We start from the raw sequence: 13,485 nt of genomic DNA, 5'->3' as shown, positions 1-13,485 counted from the left end.
ACAAAGAAAGAAACAAGCACAACTCAGCAAAACTTAAATCTAGTCCAAAGATCTTGTCAAAATCATGAAAGACATAGACTGAAGAAACAGTGCAGCAGGCCCCAGCACCAGAAAACAATTCATTTTTGAAGCCACTTTAGCTTGACTCATCCTACATATAGGGGAGCAAACAACTGAGAAGACCAAGAACAATTGGCTGCCTACCCCACCAGAAGGCACTTATTGGCCTAGCAAAGTAAAATCTGCTGTTTAGTCACACGGGCTGCTTTGATGGATCATACTGACTACAGATCACAGATGTGTCCAGGTGTCTTCTAACAGCACTAACAGAACAGCACTGTAAAACTTCTCCCTACCCGAGCTGGACAGGAGTCAGTGCAGTACAATTCACAGTAGAGCAATGCTTTCAGAATCTGACCCAACCTCCTTCATATCAGCTACAAACTCACATAACATCTGCATTGCTTTTGCTCCTGAAAGTGAACAGAGGGATTGCACAGACATCCTGGCACTCCCTGAACAGAGGGAGGGAATGTTTTAGGAGTACTGATACCATGAGCTACTTTGGCTCTGTCAAACTTCTCTTTCAACTTCTTTCTCACAATCAAATCCAATAGCAAGACTGCATTTAAAAAAAAAAAAAAAAAAAAAAAAAAGCCCAACAAACAGAAACAAATCACAGAAAGTGAAGAATAAAGAAAAAAAACCCAATTCTTCCAGTTTTGCTGCTGCTGAGCAACACTGAAAACAGTGTCACACCTCAAAAACCAGGTATTACTTATTCTAAACCCACACTTTCTTACAACAAGTGCTGCTGCTCACTTCTAAGCAACCCCACAGAATTTCTTCTGCAAAGCTTCTGGAGCAGTTTTACGAGTAGTTTTCATAGCACTGTATGCTTTTACACAGCTTTTCTCTCCGGAGCTAACAAACAGAAGATACACCACTTTGATCACTGAATGGCTACATACCAGAAGAGGTTGGTCGGTGTGTTTTGTCTTTAAACAAAACTCTAAACGTCATAGGGAGAAAAACCAGGCAAAAATCCCTGCGTGTTTCTTACAGCACTAAGTGTTGAAGTGACACCAAAGCAAGACCTTCAAAAATTGCTTGGAGATGCAAAGACAGAGCAAACGCTACCTGCAGTAATTCAACAAGAGGACAGTGGCATTCAAATGACTGGAGAGGAGTAAGACGTCCGCTTGCCATGATTCAGTTTTGAATTCCACCTCCTCAGAAAACAATAATTTTTTGCCAAGATCTCCTACAGGTGTAGCTTATATTGATAAAGTTCTATCTGACAAAGAATACGTGAGATGTTATCTCAAAAACTGTAAATGCAAGTAAACAACTTGAATAACTCGAAGTTCCAAATCTTAACAAAAAACAAAGTCGCATTGTTGTAGGAATGAGTTTACAAAACAGAAACTTTTGCAAGGCAGTTACAAACTGAAATCTCCCCCCAAAAATGCCTGTGTTTCAGGCTACCACTGCCTCCAATAACCACAGAGTTGAGCTAGACATAACAGTTTTACAGCAGAAGCATCTGAACAGCTTCGGCTGCTGCTTCAGCACGTTCTTCAAATGATTTGGAGAGAGATGTTTTGCTGCTGCTTGTATCAAGTAAAGACAAGGCAGTTGCAGCTCCTGCCGCTGGGAGTATGGATGTGAGCACCATGCTCCAAAGTTACCTCAAGGGTAAGCACAGATTTTCTGGCACAGCATTTAACCCACACATCTGCTTTCAACTGCTACATGTCCAACAGCTGGGCAGCTGGAGCAGGGCACTCGCACACCATTAGCCCCATCAGCCCCTGGGTGCTGAGCAGAGAACCGTGCTCAGATGGCTGTGTGCCAAAGCCTGAATCTGTGATCATCCCAAATGCCAAGAAAGTTAGATAGAAAGATTTTAAATGCTGCAGTTATGAGAGTTTTTTAAAATGCTATAGTGATTCAGCTGTGTCTCTGCAGTCCCACAGTGATCCATTTCACATCACATTTACAACAGACTTTTGGAGATCATAAATGCCATGGGAGGTTAGCAACCACCTGCTCTTTATTTTGTGTCTTAACTACATACAGCATCCTAGAGAGGCAGAACAGCACTCAGTCACCTGAAAGAGCAGATGTGGAACTGCAAAAAAGAAATGCAGTTCGTTATCACAAGGCAGCACTAAATATGGTACATTAAATGCATAGAAGGATCACACACTTATTTACACTACTTTAACTGGCAGTATTATCCTAGGGTTTAGTTTTGCACCTTTTCTTTGCAGGAGGGGTGTTTTATTACCTTAAGTCTCTGATTGAAAGCATCAAACAGCAGTTTGATTCCATCCTGAGTCAGGTTAAGGATGAGGTCGTGGCTAAGAGGTGACTGCAAAACAAGAAAAGCTGTTAGGCCTATAATTTCAAGGATTCTCCATTCAGATATATAATCCTTGTACAAACTGGTTACCTCGGAAAAAACAAAACTGCCTCAGAAAACAACTCTTTGTTCAGTGAATACGTATAAAGCAAACACATTTAGCCAAAGCTTCCAATGCCGTCAGCTGTCTTACAGCTAAAATTAGGGTCTCTGAATCTTGCAAGAACTCCCAGAAGGGCATCTGTCCATTATTAATTTGAGAGGGAAAATAAGCATCCTCAGAAACAAACACATCAAGCTTAGTATCACACACAGGCATCACACAGGGGTAGTCTGCCACAACCCTGGCACACGGAAATAACACATCTTGCACCACAGCAATGACATCACTCGACAGAAGGACAGCGAGAGGGTTCTCCACTTCAGAAAGCCAGGAGTGTCACAGTCTTCCTCAGGCCTGAAAAGGAAGGCTTCAGACTCTTCTGCTGTGAATTTTGGTTTCCTTAGTTACTGTGAATCATAACAACTCAAAGTCTAATTTGCAGTCTGCTGGAGTCAATAGGAGACATTCCACTGGCTTCCCTGTGTCTGGACAGGCTCCACGCCACCTCAGCTCGCCGCAAAGCTCTGGAAGCAGCTCTCCTGCACTGGTACAACCCATGCACATACAGCCTGCTGGTCCTAGTTCAGCTATTTGGTAGCCTACCACTTGAAGCACACTCGCTTTGAAAAACTCTACCCTCCATTTCTGTCTGCTCAGAGGAGGAAAGAGGCTACATGACAGGCTGGTGGCAATACTCGTGCCCTACAGCTGCTCCTGTTGGTTATCTAGCAGAGGGCTGACACGGATAGGGACACCTGGGGCACATTCTAGCTTCTGTATGAGCAGCCACATCACACAGCCTTTTCTTAAGCAGTCTTAAAACTGCTACTCTTTGTTCTACTGGAGGAAGTCTGTGTTTTGACTGTCGGAACTCTAGTTTTCATCCCAAGTTTTCTCACCTCCTTGCTGCCATGCCAGCATCATAGCCTGAATACTTCTCTGCACCTCCCACCCCTTCCCAATCCGCATTCTCAAGGTCACATTGCTAGGTCCAAACGAGCCTGAGGGCTTCCAAGGCTCTGTGCTGCTGATTTCCCATTCCCCTTGCCTGCTCCCTTCATGCTATCTGAAGGCCTAACAGCACCCTGCACAGCAGTAATACTTCACTCACAATTGCTGGCAAAGCTCTCATGATACAGTCTAGAATTGAAGCAGCACTGCCTTAGGGTCACAGATCTGAGAAAAAAGGTCTAATTTCCGATCCTAGGAAGGGTTTTTTTTTTTTTTCTTCCTTAAGTCCCTTACAAAACAAATTTAGAAAGCCTACAGATGCAGCAAAAAAAAAAAAAAAAAAAAAAAAAAAAAAAAAAAAAAAAAAAAAAATAAAACCAACAAAAAAAAAAAACACAACAGGATGCATTATATCTAAAACACAACAGCATGGCAGCTCTGAAATGGGACGTGATCTGCATCTCCCTGGTATCTAAGCAGGCTATTCCAAAAGTAACGAGAGCATTATAAGGCATCCCACTTATGTCAGATTAAAAGGAGAGACGTGGGCAGATTTAATTGCACTTAATTGTCATATTAATTTTTGGAAGGAAATGCTTGCTGCCAGAGTTCTAGAATCAGAAATGAGGTGGAACAACTTGAAATAAGTAAATGCCCCATAAGAGGCGCACGTCCTTCATGCCTTCTAGCACAGGACTGCTCACCCTGTGACTCTACAAAACCAAGAGGAACAGCAGCCTCACTGCTTATCTAAACAAGCCTAGAAATAATTCTGAAACATACTGTAATAAGACAACTAAAACACCTCCAAATGCATCACGTATACAGAGCTACAATTTCAATAAATGAACATTCAGCCATCGTGAAAGCCAGGAATCCACATGATCTGAAACAAAAGGAGTAACTCATCTAATTACATGAAATGCGTATCCAGCAGGAAACCACCAGAGCTGAGCTTGTTCCTCAGCCATTCAGTTCTCACTGTAAATGCATGAGACCTCAGTCTGTACTTCTAAAATAAAATCAAACGTTGGCAGACTTTGCTTTTTTCCTGATGCAAAGATCTACAGCACATGCATATCATCTTCTGACTGCAGTGCATTTCACATAACGTGCTTGGGGCCTCCTCTGCCCCACATCCTTCCCCCTTCCTTCAAAGTACAGTTGGTGTATAATATGTTTGCTTCATTCAGCACAATGGTTTCCGCTCTAGTCCTCTTTTGGACAAAGTATATTAGGAACTAACAAATCTTCAATTACAAATAACAATTAACACGTTAACAGATTTAAATTACTGCCCCTCCCGCAGATAGATCTACAGATCCAGAAAAGCATGGAAGCGTTTCCTCATCACTACCCAACCAAACACCAATACAAGGAGTACTCAGCTCCAGGCTGCCTGGGGGGTGGGGAGTCCCCAACCCTGGGGTGTCCCAGAGCCGTGTGGATGCAGCACTGAGGAACATGAGCAGCGGGCATGGTGGGCTGGGGTTGGACCTGGGGGTGTGAGGGGTCTTCCCAAACCATAATGGTTCTAAGATTTGAATAATACTGTAACACTTGACAACAACAATGAAAAGACAGGGTAGAATTATCCCACAAATTACAGAACATTTCCTTCCTCATAGGGAAAACAACAAAAGCACCTCACCACCACATCCACAAAACCGGTGTCTGTTAAACCACTGCTGCATGCTGAGGACCATCACACCCAATGCAAAACTGTTCAGTTCTGAGTAATACACGTGCTAGCATGACACAGTACCAGTGCGGGCCATGGCACCCAAACTGCGCGACACAAGGAGGTGAGAGATGTGAGCAGACCAGCCGTACTCACCTGCTCGCTGTAGAGAACCTGGACGTTCTTGACGATGCGGCAGTGCTTCTGGAGAATCGCTACAGCCTGAGCCAAAGGCATTCCTGCAAAAACAACAGCAGCATTTCTCCAGTTCGCAGGCTGGCTCACCCCACGTTTGGCAGAAAGGTTACAGATGAGGCAGAGTATCACATCATTGGCAAACAGTGCATTACGACACACAGGCACGCAATGGACCGAGGAGCCCCTACCTGACTCACGCTATCAGCACAAACCCATGCTCTAGAACAGAACGGCCATTGTTTACCCACCAGCTTGCAGCATATAAGACAAGTTGGGCTGGCCACCAGTCAGCGATACGACAGCCCGGAGCAAATACCCGCCAGTGTCAGTCAGCATTCTCATACGCACTCCACAAGTTCCTGGGTGCATTTTATGGTGTACCTTTCAGTCAGGCCCGATAAGCGACCAAGCAGTTGTACAAGACAGATAAAAATACAACATATTCGCAGCAGCTCTGCCACTACAGCTGTTGGAAGGCACTTTATCTTCTCAGCTTACAGTTTCTTCAGCACACAGCAGCTTCCAACAGCAAGGGATGGCAGATTTGATGAGGGAAAGCAAGTGAAGATAAAGATACTCCAGCTGCGGCTCCGGGGCCTTTCCAAGTGGCGTGCGATCATGCTCCTGGGTTTGGCATTTATAAGATAGAGCACAAGCTCATAATTTCAAGGTTTTATTCCTCAGTAATTGGTGCAAGTCAATTATGGTTTAGTTATCTGACATTCTGTTTACATTCCTCACTCTTTCCTCCTCTACTTCTTGTTCTTAAGCTTTAAGCAAATTGCCTCCATTAGAAAACTTCAGCAGAGGATCTACAGCTCCCTTCAGCTAACAGCTTGGGCACTGGAGCTCTCAGACAGCAGCTATGCCCTTCATAGTGTGCACACAGAGCTCCAGAGCACCTTCCAGACATTATCTATGGAAAAAAGGAAACACTCAACTATAAACCACACACTGCTCCCTCCATCAGCACCCGTTCTGCTTTAGATCTCCTAACACTGCAGGAATCTTAGCAACACAGTGCTAATCTATGTGCCTGCCACTGCTGTGCAGCGCAGCCCTCCACGGAGCTGTGGCAAAGTTTGATACATTAGACCTACAGTGATTCCACCTGTAAATACTGTATACAAATGTTTCTGGCAAAACTGTTTCCAAAAGCGTGAGCTAATAAGAAAAACAAAGCAGGTGGTTGTGCCTAGAAGTCCTACACCAGAAAACACTACAAATTCCAAGAGATAGTACTCTTTTTGAGTATCTATCAGCAACAGTAACAAAACAACACCAGCAGAGGAAGGCAGTTAAGCAGAACTGCTTCCTATCGCCAGGAAACAACAGCCACGGTGCAGCCTGAGCAGCTGAACTCTGCAGCCTGCTTGGAAAAGACAGTTAAGTGGTAAATAGTGTTACCAAAATGGAACAGCCTCCTGCTGTTGTTAATGAATCTAAGACCAAAGATGCTGCTGTGAAAGCTATGCATCCCTTAATCCAGCAGAAGCTGCGCTTCCAATTCAGCAAAGGTGATTTCAAAGCATGAAACTTATTTCCAAAGTCGGTGCTTCCCAGGTACTTGCAAAGCACACGCTCACAGCAAGTGCCAGCAGGGCTCCCTCAGAAATCACGTGGTGGAACACAAACCCAAGTTGGGTTTGTAGCCCAACATAACTGCTGCAACCATGGGTCATGCAAACAGCTCACATGACAGCATTACTCAGAGCTCTCTCACACTGCAAGCAAACAGACGTGGGCTGACTGCATTCTGTTTTGCTGAGAATCAAGCAGACTTTGCCATGCAACTGTGCATTAAAGCTACGAACAGGAAGCTAAATTCTCCAGGAGCAGCACTCAGAACCCAAACATAGAAAGGACTGCATCCTCCTTCTCCTCCACTAACAGAGCCAAGGGAAGAGAACTACTAGAGTAGCTCTCTTCACTCTTGTGGCACTGACACCCTGATCCTCAGTGGAGGCACTGATGGGAGCTCCAGCCCTGTGTCTTTCTGAAGAGGTAAGGAGAAGACAAATCGCAATGCGCCAAAGGGAAATGAAACATCACCAAAAAAGAAAGTATAAAAGGCAGCAGAAACATAAGTGTACCTTAGAAATTACACATCTAACACTAATAACACAGCTATAGGCGCTGCAAAATAAAGATTTAATTGTTCTCTTTCAAACAGCAGGAATGTAGCCTGAGATGTGCGGTGACCCAGGCACCACCAGACTCAGCCTTGGTGAAGTTTTTCAAGCTCTGGTCATGCAGTGAGTCAACAGTGAAGCCAGAAACAAAATCCAAGAACTCATGTGAGAAGTGCTCCCGGCATTTCCCCCCAGCCATCTCCAGTGCAGGCACAACGCTAGGAGCCAGGCAGCAGGTCAGGAGCACTGCCACAAGCGTGGCTGAGAGCAGATTTACATGGGTGCTGAATGGAACGGCAGGGCAGCACGGATCCCACTTCCAGCAGCACTTCCACTTGCATGGCCAGTCTCCACCAGCAGGGACGCAGCACACAGCACCGTGAGCACAGGGCAAAACGTCTGGGTGCCGAGTCAGCCTCCTGCTCCATACCACCAGGTCATGCTAATTATACATTAGACTCATCACGTGGTGGCTATATTTACTCCAAGAATTACAGCTGAGTTTCCTCCCTCTCACATCTATGCGTGTGTACACACAGACATAAACACAGTATGTAGTTTTAGCTATGAGACTGTGTTAACGGGCTTCTCTGGGGGGCTCTTGGGAAAACAAGAGTCCCATCTCCATCCTCCCCTCTCTCTTTTTTCACTTTTCTTTAAGTAAGGAGATCGGGGGGTAGTCAGTGCAGCTCACACCCCAGCAGTGCTCATTAACACCATTTCAGATCGCACCTGTTTTCAGGCAACGCCTGACCCAGAGGGCAGCGCTGCCCAGGGCAGAGGGTTGGAACCGGGTGGGCTTTGAGGTCCTCTCCAACCCAACCACGCTGCGGTCCCACGAATCCACACCCCCAAGGGATTACAGACCTCCAGGCACAGTGCGAGGGCACGGGGGCGGCAAGGAGACCGCCGGGATTTCCGAGCGGGACACTGGCCCCCAAAGCCCTCTAAGGCTCTCTCGAGCCACCAGGCTGCACCCAACCCCGACCTCGCCGCAGCCTCGGCGCCCGCTGCCTCCCACGAGCAGCCCCAGCTCCGGCCAGGAGCACAGGGCACACACACACAACGCGCAGGGAGGGTGGGGGGAGTAGGGGGGTGTCAAGCTGGAAAACGGGACGAGGAGGCGGCCCAGCGGGCGGGGGGCACGGCGGGGCACGGCACGGCGCATGGGGGGGGGAGGAGGCAAGAGATGGGGGGGGGGCCAGAAAGTGCCGGGGCCCGAGACAAAGGGAGGCAGCGGGCCAGGGGGGGCAGGGAGCAGGGAAACAAACAAAGCGATGCGGGGCCGGGACGGCGATGCGGGGCCGCGCAACGCGGTGGGAGGGGGAAGGAGAGCCGCGCGGGGCCCCGCGGGCGCGGACTTACCCAAGGTGAACTCCCATTGCTCGTTCCCCAGGGAGCGCTCGGGAACCACCTCCAGGTCCAGCATTGGCGCGGAGGCCCCGGCGGACGGGCAGCGGCGGCGCCGGACCCCTGCGGGGAAGCGATGAGGAGCAGGGGGGCCGGCCGAGGGCCGAGGGCCCGCGTCCCCCGCCCCGCGCGCCCCGCGCCGTCGCCATAGCGACCGGCCGACCGGCCGACCGGCCCCCCGCCCCCTCCCTCGCCGCCCCCCTCCGCGCGGGCGGGAGCCGCCGCAGGCCCGCCGCACCGGCAGAACCCCGGGCGCGAGGGGGGGACGCGGCCCCCTCCCCCCCCGCGCCGCGGGGCCGCCACTCACCTCACTTGCGGCTGCTGAAAAAGCGCTTTGCGGCCGTCGTCAGGCGAGGCCGCGCCGGGGGCGGGGCGGGAGAGGGGGCGGGGTCAGAGCGTGGCCGCGCCCCTCCGCCTCTCGGGCCGGGGCGGGGAGCGGCCGCGGTGCTGGAGGCCGCGGGTTCGAGACCCGCCGCTGAAAGGGACGGGGTTGCGGTGAATGGGAGGCGTGGGATCGCTGAGCATCTCGAGTTGGAGGCGGCCCGCACGGATCGCCGAGTTCAGCCCCCGTCTCCTCACAACGCAACTCGGACCCTACGTCTGAGAGCCGTGTCCCGATGCCGTGCCCGCCGCCCCCCGGGGCGGAGCCGTCCCCTCGCATCCCCGACCCTCCCCTGACGCCGCTCCGCGCCGTTGCCTCGGGCCGTGCGGGAGCCGCGCTGGGAAAGCCAGCCAACAACGAGGAAAAACCACTGAACCCCGATCTCGTTTTTCTGGTTGAAGCACAGGGGTGTGGAACAAAGGCTCGGGTGGAAATTAGTAAGTGGCACCAGGCAGCTGAGCCGGGCGAGCTGGGTGAGTCATCCAGGAAGAGAGCAGCAAACGAGGTCAGCGCTGCGGAGCGAGCAGACGCTGCGGGGTCCCGCAGCCCCCGGGCACGGCGCCGCGGGATCGCTGCGTCGGAGGGGACCTCGAAGGTCATTCAGTTCCAACGCCCCGCTGCGGGCCGGGCTGCCGCGCATCAGATCCGAGCGCCCAGGGCTTTGTTCTCCGCGGTCCGTGCCCACAGAGCTGCCCGCCGTGCCGAGCGAGGGCGTTCAGGAGAGAGGTGATGCTCTGGAGGCTGCAGGCAGCAGGGAGGGATCCACGTCCCTACTCAGCACTTCCTAACCCCGCTGTGCTCAGCCCTAGGGGCGCACGTGGCTGGCGTCACCACGTGTGGCAATAACGGGGCTCTCCCAGGGGCTGCGATGCCCCCAGGCCCCGCCACAGGCACACATCGGGGCATTCCTCGAGAAACCGTCATGATTTAATCTCCTCACCGTGTCCGTATCATAGAACCACAGAATCATTATGTTTGGGAAAGACTGCTCACATCCCCAGGTCCAACCCAGCCCACCCCCACCGTGCCCACTGCCCACATCCCTCAGTGCCACATCCCCACGGCTCTGGGACAACCCCAGGGGCGGTGATTCCCCCCATCCCTGGGCAGCTGTGCTGCTGCATCACTGCTCTTGGGGAGAACAAATTGTTCTTAATATCCCACCTGAACCTCCCTTGGTGCAAGGTGATCATCGTCACCTTGCCATCACCTCTGATCCTGGGATAAAGGAAGGGAGCATTAAAAAAACCTGGCAGCAGTGACAGGAACCCACAGCCAGAGCAGGAACCCTGGGGTTCCAGAACCTGGCACAGGCTGTGCCCTCGTTGCTGCCATTCCCAGTCCCTGGCTTCCTTGCTGCTGGACCGAAGTCACAGCCCAACCACAGGGAAGGGGAAAAAAATAATGCAAAAGCCACCAGGAGCGACCAGAAGCACAGCAGGATGAGCAGCGCTGATGGTGAATGCGGGCTGCCCTCTCCCGATGAGATTTAACAATGCACATTGCTTTCACAGCTAGAAACATTTCAAAGCTAACCCTGCCTGCGTGCCTGGCTTCCCTGTGCTGGGAAGTGGGTGGGGAGGTCTTCCCTCACCCAAGTGCACAGGATCTCAGTGGTACCAGCATCACTTCCCAACCCTGAGAGTTGGGCTTTTCCCTCCTTACCCATGTGTGCCATTCACAGACCTCAGCCCATCTGATTGCACTTAAAGCCATGATGCATGCAGGGCAAAATCTAAATGGGCTTCATTGGGAACAGATTCACCCATTGCTCTTTTGTTCCAGAGGCTGCTCAGCCTGGGAGCAGCGCACGCTGTGATGCAGCATGATGCTGCCCTGGGCTCCCACATTTTGGGGTGATGGTTTTGTTCTTCCCAAGTTACTCAGCGCAATGCCACACTCAAGTAGGACAGTGCAAGCAAAATGATGCTCAGTTCTTCCTTTTATCAATAGCTTTAAACGGGGGTCCATGCCCACCTCAGAGGAGCAAGGTGCTCCTTCCAGCGCAGGGTGGAGCAAGGCCCTGCAGAACCACAGACCAACTGCCAGGCTGATAGCTTTGCCAAGCTCTTCCTGAAACGGGGTTATCTTCAGCACTGGAGGCCAAACCTTGGGCAGCAGGAGGCAGCAGCAGTGTGCAGTGTGGGCAGGTGGATGGACTCAGGTGGCAGAATGCTGCGGGGTTCAAAGCAGCAGTGAAAGATGCGCTGCTGCAGGGTAGTGAAAGGATGCACGCATTCCATGAGCCCACTGAGACCACATCCTGACAGCCCCTTGTTCTGCAGAGCAGAACTGAAAGCAGAACCAAAAAGAGGATCCGTCCTTGGTGTGGGAGCACCTACCCCAGCAAGGAGGGAACAAGGGGGCTCCTCAGCAGCACCAGGTGGGGAGCAGGGGCTGCTCAGTGACCTGATGAGGAGCAAGTGGCCCAGAACTGCAGCTCCCAGCTGGTCCCATATAAGACTGAGCTCTTTCCAAGCTTGCAGCCACCAGACCTTCTCCCAGTCAGTCCTGTCTCATGTAGGCATGCTCTAACCCTAAAACCACAAACCTGCCCAAGCCAGAGCAGGAGGAGCAGCAGCACCTCCCAGCCACCGTGGTGCATCCTTCTGAATCCATCAACCCCCCAGCTGAGACAGACCAAGACCGCTGTTTGAGGGAACAGCTTCTGTATCAGCATAGGCAAGGGCCAGGAGAGGCACTGCAAACACTGTGGAAGAAAGCACAATGAATAAATAGAAGGGTTGAGATGGAAGGGACCTACAAATGTCCCCAAGTCAGAGGTCCAAGTGCAAATCCTCAGGAAAGAAACCTGCAGACATCCATTCTGCAGCATAGGAAGTTCCACACAAATCTGTGCAAGAACTTCTTTAGTGAGGTGAAGGAGCACTGAAACAGGCTGCCCAGGGAGGTGGTGGAGTCTCCTTCTCTGGAGATGTTCCAGATCCGCTTGGGCACCGACTTGTGCGACCTGGTGTAGGGAACTGCTTTGGCAGGGGGTTGGACTCGATGATCTCTGAGGGTCCCTTCCAACCCCTACGATTCTGTAATTCTGTGATTCTGTAATTCTGTAATCCACCAAGGATGACCACTCCTGCCCAACTGCCATGAAACAGCAGCCCGCAGTGCTAAAACTGGGCCAAACATCAGCCAGGTTTTGTACATCCGAGCGAGAAAGATATCCAGTGAGGAAACCCAGCAAGAAGTCTTGGCAATGAGCAAGGCTGAACTAGGCAAACTTTGAGCACATTGTGCAGCAAGCAGGAGGAGCTCAATGGCAGAGCTGTGGGATGCAGACTGAGCTCCCAGGCATAGGCTGACAGCAGGAGATAGCTCTCCATAGGAGGACACAGCCCAGAACCGTGACTGTAAGCAAAGATTCACCGCAAGGACTGGGGAGGCTTTGCTGCCCACTGCCCAGCCTCTCTCCCTCCACCAAACACTGAATTCTCCACTGTCAATCCTCGCTGTCAACTCCGCACACCTCCACGAGGAGGAGATGTTTGTGTGGAAAGATCCGGCAAGCATTTATCCACAGCTACAAGCAAGACCTCAATGTAGGTGCGTTTTTGGTGAAAAGCAGATTGGTGCCTGCAAACTTACGGCAAACTTCCTTCCTTTACAGAAAAGCAGTCTGGGACACACAAGGTCACCATCAGGAGCCCTGTGGGCACCACTGAGGAGCCAGCAGAATCCGACCAGCTTTGGCCAACGGAAGCACAGCCATCCCAGTTCTCAGCACCCCTGCAGACGTTTGGGTTTTGCACAGCTGCCCGCTGTGCGTCACAGCAATGGCTGGGTTTGTGCTCGGCTGTCCTGTGTTTTTTCCCCCACTCCTCAGCTTGAAGAAATGAGCCCGAGGCAATTTTGACATTTCGTTTATCTCAATCTGCAATCAAGAACGATGTTTAATAAAGTTCCTGAGCCTTGAGCCTGAGCAGCTGCGAGCTGTACAGCAGCCAATGAATATGCATGCTCTGGGATTTGCATTTTGTTGCAGCGTGGACAGCACAGGAGGCAAATGAGTTACAAAAAGCATCACCCATGCAAATGCACCTCTCTGCTGTAACTTCTCACTGTAATTCTCATCCTCGAAGCCACTTTCATAACTCACTTATTTGCATTGGAAATGTCCTTACAAAATAGCGTACTTTAAATAAATCAGCCCTGCTTCAGTGCAGACAGATAGATTCCTGCAATACCCCTGCAAAAAAGCAGTGTCCTGAATTAAAGGCAGCCTGAACATGGCAGTCCTGTCAA

At 50.9% G+C, this 13,485-nt stretch overlaps 1 protein-coding gene and 1 long non-coding RNA gene across 2 annotated transcripts in view; one reads left to right on the top strand and one right to left on the bottom strand.

The window, feature by feature from the left end:
- PHAF1 (phagosome assembly factor 1) overlaps positions 1-9,168 on the bottom strand; it is a 31,107-nt gene extending 21,939 nt beyond the window's left edge. Inside the window, exons 1-4 of the mRNA XM_042886110.1 lie at positions 9,151-9,168; positions 8,799-8,906; positions 5,260-5,342; positions 2,294-2,377 (exon numbers count right to left, since the gene is read on the bottom strand). Of these exons, the coding sequence (XP_042742044.1) occupies positions 2,294-2,377; positions 5,260-5,342; positions 8,799-8,862 (231 nt within the window). The 5' untranslated portion in view covers positions 8,863-8,906; positions 9,151-9,168. The remainder of the gene's footprint in view (positions 1-2,293; positions 2,378-5,259; positions 5,343-8,798; positions 8,907-9,150) is intronic.
- LOC122188079 lies at positions 6,993-8,000 on the top strand. Its single transcript, XR_006181467.1, has 2 exons — positions 6,993-7,305; positions 7,475-8,000. It is a non-coding gene; the product is annotated as an uncharacterized LOC122188079 (long non-coding RNA).
- Positions 9,169-13,485: the final 4,317 nt, after the last annotated feature.

The sequence above is a fragment of the Lagopus leucura genome, unplaced genomic scaffold, assembly GCF_019238085.1.
Source record: "Lagopus leucura isolate 7727_CA_CO unplaced genomic scaffold, USGS_WTPT01 Super-Scaffold_100054, whole genome shotgun sequence".
Taxonomy (NCBI): domain Eukaryota; kingdom Metazoa; phylum Chordata; class Aves; order Galliformes; family Phasianidae; genus Lagopus; species Lagopus leucura.
This window is presented reverse-complemented; position numbering and strand designations above follow the sequence as displayed.